General features: G+C 42.4%; 2 protein-coding genes across 7 annotated transcripts; one reads left to right on the forward strand and one right to left on the reverse strand.

The window, feature by feature from the left end:
- Nucleotides 1-1,810: 1,810 nt before the first annotated feature.
- On the reverse strand, nt 1,811-12,644 carry LOC124043470 (SNARE-associated protein Snapin-like). Of its 3 annotated transcripts, XM_046362092.1 has the most exons (6): nt 12,233-12,644; nt 8,356-8,494; nt 8,163-8,278; nt 5,458-5,504; nt 4,902-5,020; nt 1,811-3,492 (listed from the first exon to the last, which is right to left on the reverse strand). In XM_046362092.1, exons 2-6 carry the CDS (start codon nt 8,407-8,409, stop codon nt 3,385-3,387), a joined length of 444 nt encoding a protein of 147 aa, XP_046218048.1. In that variant the 5' UTR covers nt 8,410-8,494; nt 12,233-12,644; the 3' UTR covers nt 1,811-3,384. The 3 variants fall into 3 exon arrangements, with proteins under 3 accessions (XP_046218048.1, XP_046218049.1, XP_046218047.1); XM_046362093.1 differs by lacking the exon at nt 8,356-8,494 and having other exon boundaries at nt 12,233-12,642; XM_046362091.1 differs by lacking the exons at nt 8,163-8,278; nt 8,356-8,494 and having other exon boundaries at nt 12,233-12,635.
- LOC124043469 (chromatin target of PRMT1 protein-like) lies at nt 12,001-18,162 on the forward strand. Of its 4 annotated transcripts, none has more exons than XM_046362086.1 (6): nt 12,001-12,759; nt 13,429-14,311; nt 14,691-14,841; nt 15,189-15,372; nt 16,468-16,617; nt 16,758-18,162. In XM_046362086.1, exons 2-6 carry the CDS (start codon nt 14,175-14,177, stop codon nt 16,973-16,975), a joined length of 840 nt encoding a protein of 279 aa, XP_046218042.1. In that variant the 5' UTR covers nt 12,001-12,759; nt 13,429-14,174; the 3' UTR covers nt 16,976-18,162. The 4 variants fall into 4 exon arrangements, with proteins under 4 accessions (XP_046218042.1, XP_046218046.1, XP_046218044.1 ...); XM_046362090.1 differs by having other exon boundaries at nt 13,429-13,608; XM_046362088.1 differs by having other exon boundaries at nt 13,429-13,512.
- Nucleotides 18,163-19,261: the final 1,099 nt, after the last annotated feature.

Below are 19,261 nucleotides of genomic sequence, written 5' to 3' on the forward strand. Positions count from 1 at the left end.
ATTACTTAGCGCCACATTGGGTCTAATTTGTTAACATCAGGTTTAAAGGTTTAAGGATCCATGGTGATGAATAGGGCAATTAGTATTCAATTTAAAAACACCTGTTTTCAGTAATACATTTGATCTACAGTGATACAATCCAGTCACACAACTCTATATAAAGGAGTGGGATAACTTTTTTCTGCCTAACTTTCTAAAACAACCGTGTCCCCTCAATAAGCCAGTACAATTCCATTTTAATGTACCATTTGTATGACATTCTGTGATAAACAAATGCACCAGCGTGGCATATATGAGTGCTACTACCTCTACCTGAGCCCGAATGGCTTTGTGATACAGGTTGTTTAATGATCGCTCCTGCACCGCAGGATCATTGATTCAAGCCCCCCTTAAGCTTTTCTATAAGTTACAATAGACAAAAGAGTTAAGCATAAAAAACTACACAACAGTGAAACTCTAACTCTCCATTGAAAGTGCCATACATACATGTCTGCACAAATTCTCTCCAAATTAATGTTCAGGGAAATTCAGGGATATTCAAGAAAGTCTGGTTTGATCTGAAAAACACACCAAGGGCCGTACAGTCAGTGTAAGATTTTTACTTTGTCTCAGCCTTTCCCTCCATCTCTTTCTCTCTAACTACCTCAACCTAAGACAACACCACCATAAAACTCAAACTCAGCTGCCCTCACCCAATCCATTTGTATCAATTCATCTACCTCTTCCACAAGCCTTCCCCTCTCGACCTTTGCCCCACTCTCGAATCCCTCTCTCGCATTCCCTCCTACTCCAGTTCAAACCCAACTGGATCACCTTCAACCTACCTTCTCTCGTTACAAAACATTCAGGGTTGACATAGGAGGCAGACACACTTTGCATTTTACCACTGATCCAATTATGCAGGAGAGCAATCCTTAAGAAGGTATACAGGTGAAGGACTTTTTAAAAAGAGTGGAGGAGCATTTCTAGCCCAGTCTTAGATTTGTTTGTGTCGCTTCATTCTCAGTTAACTGTGGACACTGTCATGCTTGAAAAGCCCAGGAGGGTGGTCGTTTCTGAGACACTAGATCCGGCACGCAAGGCACCGATGATCATTCCACGGTCCAAGTTGCTTAGGTCACTTGTTTTGCCCATTCTAACATTCAATTTAACAGTAACTGAATGCCTCAATGCCTGTCTGCCTGCTTTATATAGTAAGCCACAGCCACGTGACTCACTGTCTGTAGGAGCTATTCGTGAATGGAGTGGTGTACCTAATAAACTGGCTGGTGAGTGTAGGTCAGAGCTGAGTTTCCTACAACGCTGTCTTTCTTGGCATGAAAACATGATTTAACATTATTTAAGTTCAGTATATCCACATAAACATAAGGTTTGTTTGTGAGAAAGATGGTGTTGTTTGAGAATTGTGATTAATATTACAGAGCAGAAATTTGAATTACAGAGCAATCACTCAAAATCACATTTTTCAAAGGTGTCCTTGAAGTTTACTGTTAAAATGTTTGAAAACAGTTCGCTAGTAAGAATACTGACTTGTCACCATTCATCTTAAACTTTGATACGGATCTGTCATCTTGAACCAATGAAATGTGTTTGCGTAAAACTTCAAAGTAAATATTTGGCTACTAGAACACATTTCATTGTGTTGTCAGACCACTCCGCTGAAACACAAATAATGTTAAGGACCTCCTTTGATTGTCTATACACACACACAATACGACAATGTCATGACAGTAGTACTAATACAATTTCCTTATACTAAAATGTATACACTAACAGAGTATTTGCACAATTCACAATATAAAGGACCGGAAAATAGTAATGCTTCTGTTTTATTCAATTGCATCAACTGAGTACAGATGTTGTCACTAACATGATGTTTTGTACTATTAGGTATTACTACACTGTCGGAGCTAGAAACATAAGCACTTCGCTGCACCTGCGATAACATCAGCAAAATATGTGTATGCAACCAATAAAATTCGATTTGACATCAAGAAACAAAGGTTTGACACACCGTATCAGGCAGCGGTGCATATCAGCTGCTGCTTGAAGCGTGAAACAGTGACGGCTGTTTCCAAACATTCCTTGCATCTTTTTGCTGCACTATATTATATTGCCGGGTCTAGTTACAGAGTCCATAGAGACAAAAAATACATCACCCTTCAGAGAAACCGGTTCCATCAATTACATATCTGTGGGCATAGCTTTGAATGGAATGAAGAGGCATCCATTCACACATTCTGGAAAGAGGTTCGTAAAAATCTGTACGCCCCAAAGCATTTAAACTCACATTTTTTGAGGATAACCAGCCACCCATGGTTCTACACTTAATCCTATTTGAGTTGCAATGTCTGAACATATTAAATGCATTGTTTAATTCATTTTCATGAACTATGTGAAAAATAGTGTGACAAGTGATTGATTGGCAAACCTTAGTCAAACAGTGTCATGTGTTAAGGATGAACCATGCCCTCCTGTGGCCATAGCAAAGCTGTGCATATATGCAATGGTGAAAAGCATGACTTTAGATCGCTTTCAAATTATTTTTATTTTCAATTCTAATTTTAGCTTGCACAATCTTAACATTGTATCAACTTGTGTCCGTTTCTGAAGCAAAGCGCTCCTGGTTCTAATTGCTTTTGGCTTATTGTAAATGAGTAATTTATGACTATACAAGATATGTACTCGTTGAACATTAGCACAAAGCAGAGGTAAGGTCGGCGTTTCAGCAGGTAAATTGAGCATAGTCTGTGAGAATGGAAAGAAATATTCCACCCACTCTCATAGCGTAGGCTTGGGCAATATACCGTATACCAGGACATTTTGAAATACAGATGGTATGATTTTCAATACCGTTTGCGATGCCCCGGCATAAAAGTTAACCATCTATGATGTGCCAAATAAATTATAATCTCAGGACTCCAGCTATGCAGCTAGATCAAGCTTCTAGGTTACAGCAAAGACAATCAATCCCTAATGGATCAATATCCCTGCTATCTAATATTTATTTTGTACTACAGCAAACTGTGAGTAGCCTTTTGAGATGGTTATCTGTCCTTGCAATTCGTTTATGTTCACTTGCGCTTATTAGCATTTAACTAGCATCCGCTATGGGAATTCACTAGTAATTTGTTATCATTTGTTGGGACCCCAACACACACACACATATATATATACACTCTTTATATTTGAAAATAAATAGCGCCCCTTGTGCACACTGACGGTAATCCCGTATACCCCGGTATGGTACAGGAACGGTATGAAGGTATGAAAATCTGGATACCGCCCAACCCCAGTGGAAAGTTGAATTATGAAAACTTTATTAAGTCCAGGAGGAAGGCAGACAAGTTGTGTTGTTTTCCAGGCTGAGGAGTGAGGCTGTGGTTATGGTTTACTAGGCGACCGAGGAGTGAACGCTCCAGAGGTCTCCAGCATGGTCTTTCGACGCGCCGTCTCCTTGGCGACATTGTGATTGAGCCGTCGCAGCCGTTCCTAGAGAGGGAGAAAGAGTGAGTGAAATTCAAGTGAGCATTGAGTTGAAAGTCAGAAGTTTGAAATAATATACCACCTGAGCAGTGGCGACCCGTCATTCATGGCCTGAGCCCCACATTTTTAGATAATATAAAATAAAAAATGTTTTGGACTTGCCTGTTTTGCATGTTATTTTGGCATTAATACGTGTCACATATCAATTTGCAAAGAATGTAATTTAAAAAATATATAATTTAGTTAATAAAGCCGCATACTCAAGAAAAAAAGAGACCGTGGTTGTAAGGCAGCTCCAAAATGCAGGTGTTTCAGCCTAGCTCAGTGCTTTCTGTGGTGGTGGGGCAAGCCAGCAGAAAATCTGGAGCGTTGCGCTGTGATTGGCTCAGTGTTCTGTCACTCATGGGGACACTGCATCACTGCCAAGTCTAAGGGTATACCTCGAAAATTCTAGCCCTTTGGGTGCTGCCATAGAGTTACATTAGAAGTGCCCATTCAAGAAGGCTCAAGGTCATTGGCCACAGATAAAATGACGTCAAGTCACATATCTACAGTAGCTTTGATTGGACTGTCAAAATCATACTTCCAAAATCTTAGCTAGCAGTCATCATGAATCAAGTCGACAATCTACTGGCAAATCCGTGTCATATGAAGAGAAATTATAGATAAAACATATCGCTGCGTATCGGCCATGGGACATAAACATTACACAAGTTGGAAATCGCAAATTCAAAAATGTGTGGTTTGGAAGGAATCAGTAACAGTGACATTTCAAAAGTGCTAAAACAATTGTTATATTGACTACATCTGTCCTCGCTAGCACATTATTGTCTTAATCAAAATTACGGATTGCCTTTAATCTGCTTGTCGTCCCCTAATGCCATAGTTTGTACATCTCAATTGTCATTAGAAACTACATTTGTTTAAGCAAGTCAGCCATATCAGTTATGTAAATGAGGCTGAATTAACTGTTTTGCTGCCAGATAAGTCTCCGCTGAAAGCCAGGAGTAGCAGTGGTAATGTGTTGGAACTGCTGTTGGGACACCGTTATGTAGGTTTGTTGGCACCCTTTGTCACCGTAATAGATCAAGTATTGTTTAGTGGCTTTGCTGGCATGCATCCCAAAATGTACATGATAAAATGGCCACTGCACCCGAGTAGCTAGCAGAGCTGCATAAATGCAAAATGAACAGACAAGGCAGAATTGCCATGCCCATTGGAATTGAACAAATACACATTTCATCCACATATTTAATGTATAGATGGACACATGGGATGAACACTAAAGCAATGAATTGGACACAGTGACACATAAAAAGAGTGTTAGGTAAAATGACAGGAGTAAAAGAAGGCCCACAAAACAGCACAGGCAAATAAGAAAGAAAGCATCCAAGCTCTTTCTTTGAGCCACTGACCTGAGCATTCTGTAGTATGTTGTTGACCAGCACCACCCTGCGTCTCGCATTCAGCAGCTTTTTCACATAGGGGTCCAGGTCTAGCACCACCTTCTGGTGCTCATTTATCCTGCACAGCTCTAAAAATGAAGGGATGAGCTGAGGATGACTGACAGGATGGTTTGGCTAACCATAAAGAAAATTGATAAAAGACAGGAACCATTTTGGTAAGGTATTCAGGTCTCATTCATACCTTCAACTGTAGGATTGATTCTGTATATAATTAAAACACTTTTTTTATGCTCTCATGAAAATCACAGGTTCTGAATAAAGGATATACCTCTTTCAATTTAATTACCCCTAGGCAGCACATGAGCTTGTAGAAGCTTTACACAAGCGTCAAAATCTGTGGTTGTACTGGTCACATCACAGCAGCGTTTGCCTGTCTCACACACTGGTTTCCATGGGCTTGGCTAAGGGCTTTCTTTCACAGGGTCAAGTGCATTAACCTAGCACCACTCCACTTTCCTGTTCCCCCAGGAAGGCATAATAAGCATGTAAAAGTAAATCATTTTACCTGTGGCTAGATTGTCTATGTGTTCTCGTAGTTCCACCTGGCTTTCCCTATAACAAGAAAACACAATAGCATTATTCGTAGAGAAAAATAGTAAAGTAACAATCATTGCTACTACAACAGACAAAGAGTGGTTACAGCAGACTCCATTGACATCTGTAGCATAGGCCTACTTGGGCTACAGCAAGTAACAAAGTAATGAGGAAAGGAGACATCCAGAATGTCCCTCCCTAAAAACACACCTCTTCAATATAATTTACTTTTCATAGCAGGTTAGGAGAGCATTTTCTCTAACCCTAACCCTTTTCCTAACCTAATTCTCCTAACCTGCTACGTAAGTTCTTAACTTGCTATGAAAAAGTTGTAGCTGAACCACCAACACAGAGAATAGTGAGGCACTGGACACAGGAGGCAGACTCAATAATGCAGGATTGTTTTTGAGTATACTGATTGGAATCTGTTCAAAGATCACCCAAGACTCATCATCAATGTTAAGGAATATACATTCGCAGTCACAGGCTTCATTAGGAAATGTGTTGATTATGTTGTATGCACAATTACAATCCGGACATACCCCAACCAAAATCCCTGGATGAACGGAGATATCCGTACTAGAGGTCGACCGATTATGATTGATGATGATACCGATTATTGGAGGCCAAAAAAAGCCGATACCGATTAATCGGCCGATTTAAAATACAATAAAAAATTGTATTTGTAATAATGACAACTACAACAATACTGAATGAACAATTATTTTAACTTAATATAATACATCAGTAAAATCAATTTAGTCTCAAATAAATAATGAAACGTGTTCAATTTGGTTTAAATAATGCAAAAACAAAGTGTTGGAGAAGAAAGTAAAAGTGCAATATGTGCCATGTAAGAAAGCTAACGTTTAAGCTCCTTGCTCAGAACATGAGAACATATGAAAGCTGGTGGTTCCTTTTAACATGAGTCTTCAATATTCCCAGGTAAGAAGTTTTAGGTTGTAGTAATAGGAATTATAGGACTATTTCTCTCTATACCATTTTTATTTCATATACCTTTGATTATTGGATGTTCTTATAGGCACTTTAGTATTCCCAGTGTAACAGTATAGCTTCCGTCCCTCTCCTCGCGCCTCCCTGGGCTCGAACCAGGAACACAACGACAACAGCCACCCTCAAAGCAGCTTTACCCATGCAGAGGGGAACAACTACTCCAAGTCTCAGAGCGAGTGACGTTTGAAACCCTATTAGTGCGCACCCCACTAACTAGCTAGCCATTTCACATCACATCTTTACACCAGCCTAATATCGGGAGTTGATAGGCTTGAAGTCATAAACAGCAGAGCTGCTGGCAAAACGCACAAAAGTGCTGTTTGAATGAATGCTTACGAGCCTGTTGCTGCCTACCACCGCTCAGTCAGACTGCTCTATCAAATCATAGACTTAATTATAACATAATAACACACATAAATACGAGCCTTAGGTCATTAATATGGTCGAATCCGGAAACTACCATCTCGAAAACAAGACATTTATTCTTTCAGTGAAATACGGAACCATTCCGTATTTTATCTAACGGGTGGCATCCATCAGTCTAAATATTCCTGTTACATTGCACAACCTTCAATGTTATGTCATAATTACGTAAAATTCTGGCAAATTAGTTAGCAATGAGCCAGGCGGCCCAAACTGTTGCATATACCCACCCTGACTCTGCGTGCAATGAACGCAAGAGAAGTGACACAATTTCACCAGGTTAATAATGCCTGCTAACCTGGATTTGTTGTAGCTAAATATGCAGGTTTAAAAATATACTTCTGCGTATTGATTTTAAGAAAGGCATTGATGTTTATGGTTAGGTACACGTTGATGCAACGACAGCCCTTTTTCGCGAATGCGCACTGCAACGCAGGACACGCTAGATAAACTATAAATATAAATAAATATCATAAACCATGTGTAGTTATAACTAGTGATTATGATTGATTAAGTTTAATGGTAGCTAGCAACTTACCGTTGCTTCTTACTGAATTTGCGTAACAGGCAGGCAGGAGGCAGGAGGTTAGAGCATTGGACTAGTTAACCGTAAGGTTGTAAGATTGAATCCCTGAGCTGACAATGTAAAAATCTGTCTTTCTGCCCCTGAACAAGGCAATTAACCCACCGTTCCTAGGCCGTCATTGAAAATAAGAATGTGTTCTTAACTGACTTGCCTAGTTAAATAAAGATTAAACAAAGGTGTAAAAAAATATCTATATATATTTTTTTATACCGGCATCCAAAATGACCAATTTCCGATTGTTAAGAAAACTTGAAATCGGCCCTAATTAAATTGGCCATTCCGATTAATCGGTTGACCTCTAATCCATACTATGCTGAGAGCCCGTACTGCAGCATTCAATGCCAGCAGAACGAACCCCAATGACTCGATGGCGTACAACACACACAGGGCAAGAAGGTACGAGCTCCACAAATCCATTAGGGATGCAAAAAGACAACTCAGACTCGAAACGCATGTGGGAAGGATTATAGACCATTACGGACTAGAAAGGCAAATCCAACTGTGTAGTGCCCACCTAAGCCTCCCTCCCAGACGAGCTTAACACATTCTATACTCGCTTTGAGGCAGACAATAGCCATTCAGGAAGACTCTCACTGCTTCGGAGGGCCAGGTGCTTTTGCTTTCCGAGAAAACTCTGAAGAGTGAAAACTCACAAAGCCGCGGGTCCAGATGGCATCCCTGGCCGCTTCCTCAGAGTGTGTGCTGAAGAGCTGGCGGGAGTCTTCTCGGACATCTTCAACCTCTTCCTCTCCCAAGTTGTATTCCCCACCTGCTTCAAGGAGACCACCATCATCCCAGTGCCCAATAAAAACAAGGCTAACAGGACTATCGCCCTGTCGCACTCACCCCGGTCATCATGAAGTGCTTCAAGGTGCTGATCATGGCCAGCAGGCCACGCATGCTGGACCCACTCCAATTTACCTACCGCTCCAACAGATCCACGGAAGATGCCATTTCCATCGCTATTCACACAGCTGTAACACATCTGGACAAAAGGAACACCTATGTGAGAATGCCGTTCAGTGACTACAGTTCAGCATTCAACACTATTGTTCCCTCTAAGCTTGACACAAAGCTCAGAGCCCTGGATCTGGACACCACCCTCTGCAACTGGGCCCTGGACTTCCTGATGGTCAGACCACAGGCTGTGAGGATTGGTAACAACACCTCCTCCATACTGACTCTTAAAGTCAGCCTATAGGGAGGAGATAAGTGAACTGGCATTCTGGTGCCAGGACAACAACCTCTCCCTCAACGTCAGCAAAACAAAGGATTTCATTGTTGACTTCAGGAAGCAGAGGAGGGATCATGCCCCAATCCACAAGAACGGGACTGCAGTACAGAGAGTCAGCAGTTTTAAGTTCTTCTGCATCCACATCACAGATGACTTGACATGGACAAACAACACCACCACTCTTGTCAAGAGGGTGCAACAGCATCACTACTTCCTAAGGCGGAGAAATAAATTCAGCATGCCATCCCGGGATTCTCTCCAAATACTACCAATGCACCCTCGAGAGCGTCCTGACCGGGTGTATCATGGCCTGGTACAGGAATTGCTCCGTCCACGACCGCAAAGCCCTCCAGCGGGGGGTGAAGATGGCCCAGTACATCACTGGGACCATGCTCCCACCCATCCAGGACATTTACTCAAAACTGTGCCTGAGGAAGGCCTGCAGCATTGTTAAGGACCCCACACACCCCAGCCATGAGCTGTTCACTCCCATACCATCAGGTGGACGGTGTCGGAAGGTCTGATCGGTCTGATACCAAAAGGCTCAGAGACAGTTCCTATCTACAAGTCATTAGACTGCTGAACACTTGAACTGACCACCTGCTCTGATTCTCTGCACCTTAGCACACCTTAGCACACATGCACTCTATCACGCACACACAACACAAATGTTACAACCAGACTCTTATTATAATTGCTAAATACTGTACAATTTAGACACTTGTACATATGCTCAAATATTTTTCTATTCTACTGAGCTATTTCCTTTATGTTTGCATTCTTATATTTTATAATTTCTTATTGTTGTTGCATTTCGAGAAGGAACCTGCAAGTAATTGGAATTGTAACCCCCTTTAAAGACTGGATGTAATTTATTATGTGTGGCAATAGTCATGTCTGCGTTCTGGAACTGCCTGCGTCCCCATACAGAACTGTCCATGTAAGGTGTGGCATGAAGTAGATTGGGCGGGTACGCGGGAGTTGGACTGAGGTGATCTTGGGGAACAACGACGGATTTCGCTAGAGTGTTGAGACACCAAAGTTCCTTGTTCAATTAGCTTTTTGTTTAATAGTCAGGGGCGGTATGAGTGTAGCCAGTTCCTTTTCACTCACTATTCTTGTTTAATTTTGTGGTTCACCGGATTAGTCATCATCCTCGAGGGACAGTCGAACGACATTCTGGCTAGCCAAGCTAGTCGGTACAGCTACCTACTCTACCAGCAGGATCCTAATGATCCTACCACTACATCATCACCGGCTTCCTGCAGTTGTTGTGCAAGTTCTCTCTCGGCACCGATGGAGCTCCCTAGTTGATTTTTCACCTGTTAAATCCTGTGGAGGGCCTGGTCCTCTCATTGACGGATGCCGGTTACCTTACGCTCCCTCTGTCCGGTTCCCCTCTCTTCATTGGATGGATGGTAACTTGAATGTTTAACCCCTCTGTGTCCAAGGACAAGGGCCAAACTTATTAATATTATTTTCAGGGCGCCCCAAGGTTTTTATTGTTTGTAAAAAATAAAAAAATTAAAAAGTTTTTTAACTAAATCTACCGGCTTTTAGGTATATATTCTGGTACTAGTTTCAAACTAGCTTCAGCATACTAGGGTTCTAGGTTTGGAAAGTAACTTTAGCTACAGTATATTTTCCCCCGGGTTTCAGCTGTTTACAGGGTTTGATCCATATTTGTTATAGCCCATGTGGCTCACTTGAGCATGGCACTTGCAATGCCAGGGTTGTGAGTTCAACTCCCACGGGGGACCAGTATAAAAATGTATGCACTCCCTACTGTAAGTCGCTCTGAATAAGAATGTCTGCTAAATGACTAAGATGTAAATATATATATTTGTAAAATTGCAATACTGTTGATTTTTTATGAATCTTATTCAAATAATTTTCTCATTTTGAGGTTTTAATATTAAACCAGTGTACAATTTCTCTCAGGGTTTTATTAGGTCCAGTATTATTCTGTGGTTCACCTTGGCTCATTGTTCTTTGTGATAATTGCTATTTCTTTATTTATTTTTTTACATTCTAATTTATTTTTGACCATTATCTTTAGTTTGAATCAATTCTACTATCATGGGGGGAAAAGGTTGTGTTTGTCACTGTGTGGGTGTATCATGTAGTTTCCTAATAAGCTAATTATAATCTTTCACGTCTTATTGCTTATCAGGTGGAGGCACAGCATTATTCAGCATTATTCTATACATGATACATATACAGTCTCATGGTATATCTTACCCCTGTATCATTCATGGGCATACTGACTCATGGTAATACACAGTGTCCTGTAGACCTACAGGGATTTTCTTTATTTTTACTATTTTCTACATTGTACAATAATAACAAAGACATCAACACTATGAAATAACTCATATGGAATCATGTATGTTCTATTTCATAGTTTGGATCTCTTCACTATTACAATGTAGAAAATAGTAAAAAATAAATAAAACTCTGGAATGAGCAGGTGTTTCCAAACTTATATATATATATATATATATATATATATATATATATATATATATATATATATATATGCCCACCCTGATATAACGCAGGTATTCTCTCTCTATCAGTACATGCTTAGTTAAAGTCATGACAAAGCTGCCTGAAGAGAGGGGTCACATAAGCATTTTGTTGGCTGGTGTATACCATGTGTGTCCCATACAACTAATAAAACTTGAAACTATATCGAAGCGGCATGTTTTTAGGGAATTTCTGTCCCTGATAACTAACGCCTCAATTCACGTGCAAGTCGAAACTAGGAAACGCTGACTTGCTAACTGGTTGTAGTTATAGAGCTTGCTAGCTTGTAGTCCTAAAACCCAGAATGAGTTACCCCTGGTTCGTTCAACCATCCCTATGGAAAAAATAATGGGGAAATAATAGGGTTTTGGAATAAATGCATTTTGTTCTATGAGTTACCAGTCAGTTAGCATGACCTTTATGAATGATGAAGCCTTTATGTGCTTAATGTGCTTTTTTTAATTACAAATTCTCAAAAAGATGGCTTTAGATGTTGAAGATGGCCATAGAACAAACACGTATAAGATCTCCTACGCCGTTTTAGTACAGACCTTATTTTTTTGCGTTTATCCAAAACCGCCATTCATTTTCCCCATAGGCATTGTCCAACACACCATTGCGGAGTTAATGCCTACAAAAAGTCGGCGTTATTATGTCTCTACGCGTGCTGCGTTCAACGGTTAGCTAGTAGGACATTTCCGAGTTCCTACTTCCTACTAGGGACGAGGAAGGGCTGCATCGCTGGACTGTCATCACGATGGTGTTATCTTATTTATGCGTTCAAAACAACTGGGAACACGGGCCTCTTTCTAGAACACGGACTTTTAAACCTACAGATCATCCACGTCAAGATTTGACCATGTTTTGTTGGTGTTCCCAGTTGTCATGAAAGCATCATATTTGATAGCAAGCTGGCTAGCTGTGAATGGAAAAGCACATATCTTGCTACTAGCTACCCACCTCACTGAGTGTACATGAAGATCAAGCTGCTGGACAGCTGGTTTTAAGAGGTCAAGCAGTCCTTCTGCAATTGCATCCTTCCCGGACGGTGTCTCCACCACAGCTAGAGCGGCAGCCATTTCTCCTCCAAAAACAGTGACAACAACAAACGTAAACCCCTCCAGGAAGTAACGATGTGACGTAGCTATAAAACATCTCCATTTTCCGCCAGTTAGCACCATTTTGTAAGGAAGGGAGTTAGGGAGAACAGGCTGTTCTTAGTTTAAAAAAATAAATAATCAAATAACGTTACTGTTTTAATCATTGTAGCTAGCTAGGATAGTTCGTATTTTAATATTATCCGAAAGAGCAAGGCGAAAGAAAACATCAAGTGAGAAGTGGATCCAGATCTTTCGGCTGCAACTAGCTTAGCTACTAGCTAACTCGTAACTGGTTCATCGCTCAAGTTAACGAAGATAACTAGCACCGCTAGTAGTTCGCTTGCTAGCCAAGTGAAACGAGTATTGACATAACAAGCACCGATCAAAGTAAGTTTCTACCAATCGTCTACTGAACTTGTTTCGGACAATGTTTACTATTTTAAATAGTTTATAGCTAGTTAGCTAGCTAACGTTATTTACGTTGACTAATATTCAGACTCGTAGGGGACGCCAGGCCAACGTTAGCTCACACTGCAGGTTCCTTTTTTGTTGTTGTTGCTTACAGGCGGTTTATAGCTATTTAATTAACTACCGCGAATAGGTAACGTTACTGTTGTTTTTGTAGATGTCCCGTCTCTCGTTTGTCTTTCGAACGCAGTGAAGTCAACGCATGTGGTACATGTTCTTATTAACTGGACGTGTAACGTTATGTTGTGCCTGCAATGTCCACGATATGTTTATTTCGAGCCCGTGGCGTTTTCTTAATTCAAATTATGCGTCCAATTATTGTTTGATGCTAACTAACTAGTTGGATACCACAACTAGCCAACGCTAGCGATCTACAAACTACGGTAACCATTTTCCCATCTAAATATAATGAATTATTATACAACTAGTTAGTTATGCACAGATGAAATGGCCAACACAGGTGTATTTCAATCTCCTTGCTTGTGAAGTTTTCCTAACCAGTCCCCTCTCCCCCCTCCCTTTTACACCCTCCCCATCCCTTTACAATCCCCCGGCCCCCCTCCTCTCTTGTCTGTTGCTTGTTCCAAGGAGTTCCAGTGAAGTCAAAATGAGTGCTCCCTCCTCCCAAAAAGTTGTGCTGAAAAGCACCACCAAGCAGTCCCTGAATGAGCGGTGAGACGCGCTACGCACCCTGACAGCACTAAGCGAGGCGAAGGGCGAAACAGTGGTACAGACGGCCCTAGTGTGCTCTACTACGGAAGGCCACTGGTGGGGACCTGACCAGACATGGACGCTAGACTGCCCAGGGCCGACGTGTGCTCCGCTCACTCAAAAGGCATGCCGTAGTCAGCACTTGCTGACAAAAAGTTTAACAAACAGAGTTTGGAGTGCAAACATGGTGCTCCGGGCCAACCTTTTGTGTGAGCAGCGCACACTTAGACCCAAGGAGAGAGGGTAACGGTGATGCTTGGTAAGGCGACTGCCCTAGAATGGGCACAGGCTGCACTCCTGATATGCCCGGGCACTCCTCTCTGTGTGTCACACAACCCAAAATATACTGTACGTATGGGAGAGGAGAGACCAAACCAATGAAAAGGGGAGGGTGTGCCAAAGCACCCTCCCGCTCCTCTCCAACCCTCTCTACACACACAACTCTCTCTCAACTAAATGACTGTTTGTTTAGCCATTTGTCTCCTCTTCCTCTCTTCTTTGCTACCACTTTAATTTTCAGTTCTCTGTGCTCTGAAGTCTTTCTATAAGACTAGGTGCCCAGTCCTAGCCCGGACGTGACCAACCCCCCCCCCCCTTCTATTCTCTCTCCCCCTTCTACTCTCATGTGTGGTGTGAGCACAAGGCACGGTCCGGGCTGTAAGTGGCTGGGATGCCAGATACCCCTCCAGTCCTGGGCCTCCAACCTCCACCAGGCCTTTTTCGCAGGCGGATGGCATCAAAACAAGGTGGCGGGAGGCCTGTAAGTGGCAATCACTCTCATCTCTTGACATCCTCTTTCTGTTCTCTCCTGCCTTTCTCATTCTTGCCTTCCAATCTGTCCCATCTCTTCCAGTGTTTCTTCTACTGCCTTTTCATCCATCTTTCTACTTTGTTTTACTTTAACCTAAAATGTGCTGAATTGCTTCCAGAAGACATTTTGGGTTGTCAAATACTTAACACTGAGAGAGAGAAACAAAGAGAGTGAGGTGCCAACAAGTGGGGCATTCATAACACACCACAGCTCCTGTGGCCGTGTCCATGGTATGAGAAATGACTTGATTTGGAACCCTCCCTCCCCCTCCATATCCTCTCTTTCCCTCCTCTTCCCCCTTCTGTCCCACTCCCCCTCCCCTCCAAAGCTTCACTACCATGCTGAAGAACAAGGCGCCGACAGCAGTGAGTGTGCGAGCCACCATGCAGCAGCAACACATGGCCAGCGCCCGGAACCGTCGCCTCGCCCAGCAGATGGAGAACAGACCCTCTGTGCAGGCCGCCCTGCACCACAAGCAGGTGAGATAAGGTGCTCCATCTCATTTAGTCTTTCTGCAATTCCTCACGTTAAGATGAATTGAGATAGAAACAAATGTGGAGACATCTGAAGCACTAAACCGGTGAGAAGGAGAGCGGAATGGGACACCGGAAACAGGCCATGTTCTATATAACTGTATGGTGGGGATCGGGGGAAAAAGGCTTTACACTTGAAATCAGAATATATTAGGAACTTGAAATGCTTGACGCAGACCTAGTAAGAGAGGACCGTAGAGCAACGGTTAATATACAGATCACATAAATGCTGAGTGCTTCACCACCTCCCTATCTCTGCCACTTGGTATCAATCTTCCACCTAACCCTCCCAGAGCCTGAAGCAACGCCTGGGGAAGAGCAACATCCAGGCCAGGCTGGGCCGGCCCATCGGGGCCTTGATGCGGGGGGGTGCTGGAGGCCGGGGGTTTTCCATTGGAGGGATGCGGGGGATGACCAGAGGAGGTCTGCGAGGCCGCGGCAGAGGAGGAGCCCTGAGGGGAGCTATGGCTCTGAGAGGTGAGCATTTGGTATCACACAGCAAAGCCTACTTGGATTGATATGTTGGTACTATGTTAGACCTGAAAATGTTAGCCTAATAAATTGTTGAAAGACTACGACAAGAACGTTTTGGAATATACTGTCCACAGCTTTTATGTTGGCCTTGTACTTTTTTTTGCATGGGGGGAAAGGCAAATTTAGATATTTTAAGGGGTGACTTCATCTGTAAACTAGCTTGAACAAATGCCCTCTGCTGAGTTGAATGGAATACCCCAGCTGTCTGTCCAGGTGGAGCTGTCAATCAAAATATGGCTTCACCCCCCTGGTTTACTATCCATCCCTTCAACCTGAGGGAATGTGGCTTTCAATCATGTAACTACACTCTCCATAAACCCCCTGCTGTCCTGATTGGCCCGGCATCTTGGCAACTGTTGTGCAACTGAACATGTGGTGACGGATCTAACAGCTGCACTGTCCCTACTTATCCAGTCACCCCCACACCCATTTCTACACACTCCTGGTGGAGGGGATTGATTTTAGAAACCATTTAGAATAAAACATTTTAAAAATGAAGGTAATACTTCAAGTGAAATTAATTGAAATAATTCTGATGTCTAAACGTTGGCTTTAATTTATCTGTGTTTATGTAATTGTGCCGACACAAAATGTGCACTGCCGTCGCATATCTGTTGCATGCTGGCATTCTGTAAAAATAAAATAAAAATTAACCAATCTTGGTCATAGCATTTGAAGATATATTAGTGCATTTACAGTCTCGCTAATTGTTATTCTGTCAGAATACATGCCTAGCTAGAACGGAAGTAGGTGATTCGAGAGAATACATGGGCAAACATCTTGACCCTGTCTGTCAAGGCTAACTTAAACTTTTTTTTTTTGTTGCCCCCCCCCTCATAGAATTGGAATACTTTAGCTGTTTTACTTAGGTGTGGTGGAAATGGGGGTGAATGATAAGCTTGCAGAAGGTTCTTGTATTCACTTGACAACTTTGTTCTTAAACTGAAATGTGATAGTTCAATTCCTAAATGCTAACTTATCAACCTTCAGCTAAGTCGCTAGCTAACTGTTCCTTTATTACATCCTGTGTCGTGATAGGGAATCGCCTTGCCCCGGGCATGGGCCAGATGCGTGGCAGAGGGGGTCCAGGCCGGGTGTCCCACCGTAGGGGGATGCGTCAGAGAGGAGGGTTTGCTGGTCGTGGAGGTGCCTTCGGAAGAGGAGCTGGAAGAGGAGTGGGAGCCAGGGGTATGGAGCTGGGATTAATTAAATCTGTATATTGACATGTCACAATCTGCCTCAAGTTTCTTGTTTACATGAACATTTGTTAACGCATTGTGATTCTATCGTAGTTTGGTTGGTGTTGTTGACCATCTCTCTGCCTCCAGGACGAGGCGGTCTGCGTGGGCGTGGTAGCTTTGCCGGCAGGGGTGGTGGCCGCGGTCGTGGGGGGGCAAGAGGAGGCCGGGGCAGGGGAGGTGGCCCAGGGATGACCCGCGAGCAGCTGGACAACCAGCTTGACGCCTACATGTCCAAGACCAAGGGCAACCTGGACGCTGAGCTGGATGCGTACATGGCCCAGGCTGACCCAGAGGGCATGGAGTGAACCTGGACCTCCACCACGAGAGCAGGGACTCCTTCAACAGACCCCTTAGTGAGACAGTACTGATAACATGGTGACATGGAGAGAAGCTTGTTTAGTGCAATTACTCCACACAAACGTAATGATAAACGCACATACGTAAACTCTTGAGTGCACTGTCTCGCACTACATGGCTAAAATTTTAGATGTGATCACAACCTCGGGCTTAAATATGAAACCTGCTTACTCACTCACTCACTCACACATGCATACAAACTCACTCTAAAATGTTGGGCCTATGAAGAACTGTTTGAAATGGACGGTTTCCCTGAATCTGAATTTGACGATTCTATCAGTATCAGTGCAACGTAGACACACCTGCGGTTTTAAACCCTTTTTCTGTATGTGCAAGTGTGCATGAAGAACGCAAATATCTTCAACTTGAATGGATGACACTGACCAAACTAGAGACTTGAAGAACTCATATTATCAATGTTCCTGAAAGGCCTGCATTTTGGACAAGAATCTCTCCTGTCATAATCTGTTTTGATGCTGAATTGGACTATTATTGAACTTTGCATCTATGTCCAAATTCCTTTTTCCGGGAAGGAACCATGCCCCCCCCCCCCCCCCCCCCCAGCGCCATAATCATGTCTAGCTAGCATCCACTTATTATATTTCGTAAACCTATTTTTTTACTACTATGTTTTTGTTAGGATTTGTATTTAGCAATGGATGCTCCTTTTTATTGTTTTAGCAGTAATGTACATCGACTTGACTCTCGAGTAAAAAAAAAATCTGAAGAAAATGGCCGGGGGAATTCTAGAGAAATCATTCTGTTCTCCCATTTAATGCCTCCAACTTAAGGTTTGCTTCTGGTGAATTGAAGTATGTTGATGTCTTCAGTTGATATTCCCCTAACAGCATTGTATGGATGCTAGACATACCAAATAAGCAACTACACAAGGAGGTGCAAAATATTTCCATCAAGTTGCAAATGTGAGTGGTCTTCCCTTCTGGTGTCAATTGTATACATTTGAAATGGTCTTTAAGTTGTACACAACACTCTAATGAAGTGAGTGAAATATTTTCAGATTGATTGTGTCCATCTGGATGACACTATCTAAACTCCAATTTCTATGTAATTCCTTCTCCTACCTGGTTAGTGTCATAGAAAAGAGAATAAACTTTATATTGTCATCTTCTCTTAACATAGTTGTTGTTTGAATATTGGTTCCATCATCTATTCTCTCAAGACTAATACACTTGGCTTTTTGGCTAAATCACCATTTACACTCATTTTCACGAAAATTGATCTCTCCTACAGCGAGCGTGGTATCGTCATTGGTGCCAGCCGCACTAGATGCAGTTTCTCAAACCGACGCCCTCCTGGGCTTTTTACTCAGGACAGTATAGGGTTTACCAAGAATGGTGCGACAAACAAACAGCCGGTCAGCGGCAGTCCTGTAGCCGAAAACACCTTATTGATGAAAGAGGTCGAAGGAGAATGCAAGAATCATGCAAGCTGACAGGCGGGCCATAAACTCACACACAATGACTTGTAGAGACCTGATCATATGTCAATGTCTCTGATATGTTAGGACTTTACCATAAGTTTCTCCATAGTAATTGTAATCACTATGGTACAACATTGCATTGTAGTTGTGATTAGCATTGTTTTTGTTCTTGAACACTCCCTATTCACTTGTGTAATTAATATGGCTCAACTCATGGCTTCATCACAAAGCAATTACTAAATACTGAACATAAATATAAATGCAACATGCAACAATTTCATAGATTTTACTGGGTTACAGTTCATATAAGGAAATCAGTCAAATGGATTAAATTCATTAGGCCTAATCACATGACTGAGAATACAGATATGCATCTGTTAGTCACAGATACTTAAATGAAGCGGTGTGAAAACCCGTCAGTATCTGGTATGACCATTTGCCTCATGCAGCGTGACACATCTCCTTCACATAGATTTGGTTGTGGGACAATGGCTGTGTGAAGGTGCTGGATATTGGCAGGTACATTGTCAATCCAGAGCATCCCGAACATGTTCAATGGGTGACATGTCTGGTGTGTATGTATTTTCAGCTTCCAGGAATTGTGTACAGATCCTTACGTGGGGCTGTGGATTATCATGCTGAAACCTTGGGTGATGGCGGCAGATGAATGGCACGACAATGGGCCTCGGGATCTCGTCACAGTATCTGTGTGCATTCAAATTGCTATAGATAAAATGCATTTGTATTTGTTGTCCGTAGCTTATGACTGCCCCGGCCATAACCACACCGCCTC

Source organism: Oncorhynchus gorbuscha, linkage group LG09, assembly GCF_021184085.1.
Source record: "Oncorhynchus gorbuscha isolate QuinsamMale2020 ecotype Even-year linkage group LG09, OgorEven_v1.0, whole genome shotgun sequence".
NCBI classification, from domain to species: domain Eukaryota; kingdom Metazoa; phylum Chordata; class Actinopteri; order Salmoniformes; family Salmonidae; genus Oncorhynchus; species Oncorhynchus gorbuscha.

Coding starts and splice junctions, on each gene's coding strand:
- LOC124043470 (XM_046362091.1), bottom strand. CDS start 12,453: ATGGTGCTAACTGGCGGAAAATGGAGATGTTTTATAGCTACGTCACAT. Junction 5,021..5,457: donor CATAGACAATCTAGCCACAG/GTAAAATGATTT, acceptor CTTCATTTTTAG/AGCTGTGCAGGATAAATGAG. Junction 3,493..4,901: donor ACATACTACAGAATGCTCAG/GTCAGTGGCTCA, acceptor CTCCCTCTCTAG/GAACGGCTGCGACGGCTCAA.
- LOC124043469 (XM_046362086.1), top strand. CDS start 14,175: ATGTGTGGTGTGAGCACAAGGCACGGTCCGGGCTGTAAGTGGCTGGGA. Junction 14,312..14,690: donor AACAAGGTGGCGGGAGGCCT/GTAAGTGGCAAT, acceptor TCCCCTCCAAAG/CTTCACTACCATGCTGAAGA. Junction 15,373..16,467: donor GGGAGCTATGGCTCTGAGAG/GTGAGCATTTGG, acceptor GTGTCGTGATAG/GGAATCGCCTTGCCCCGGGC.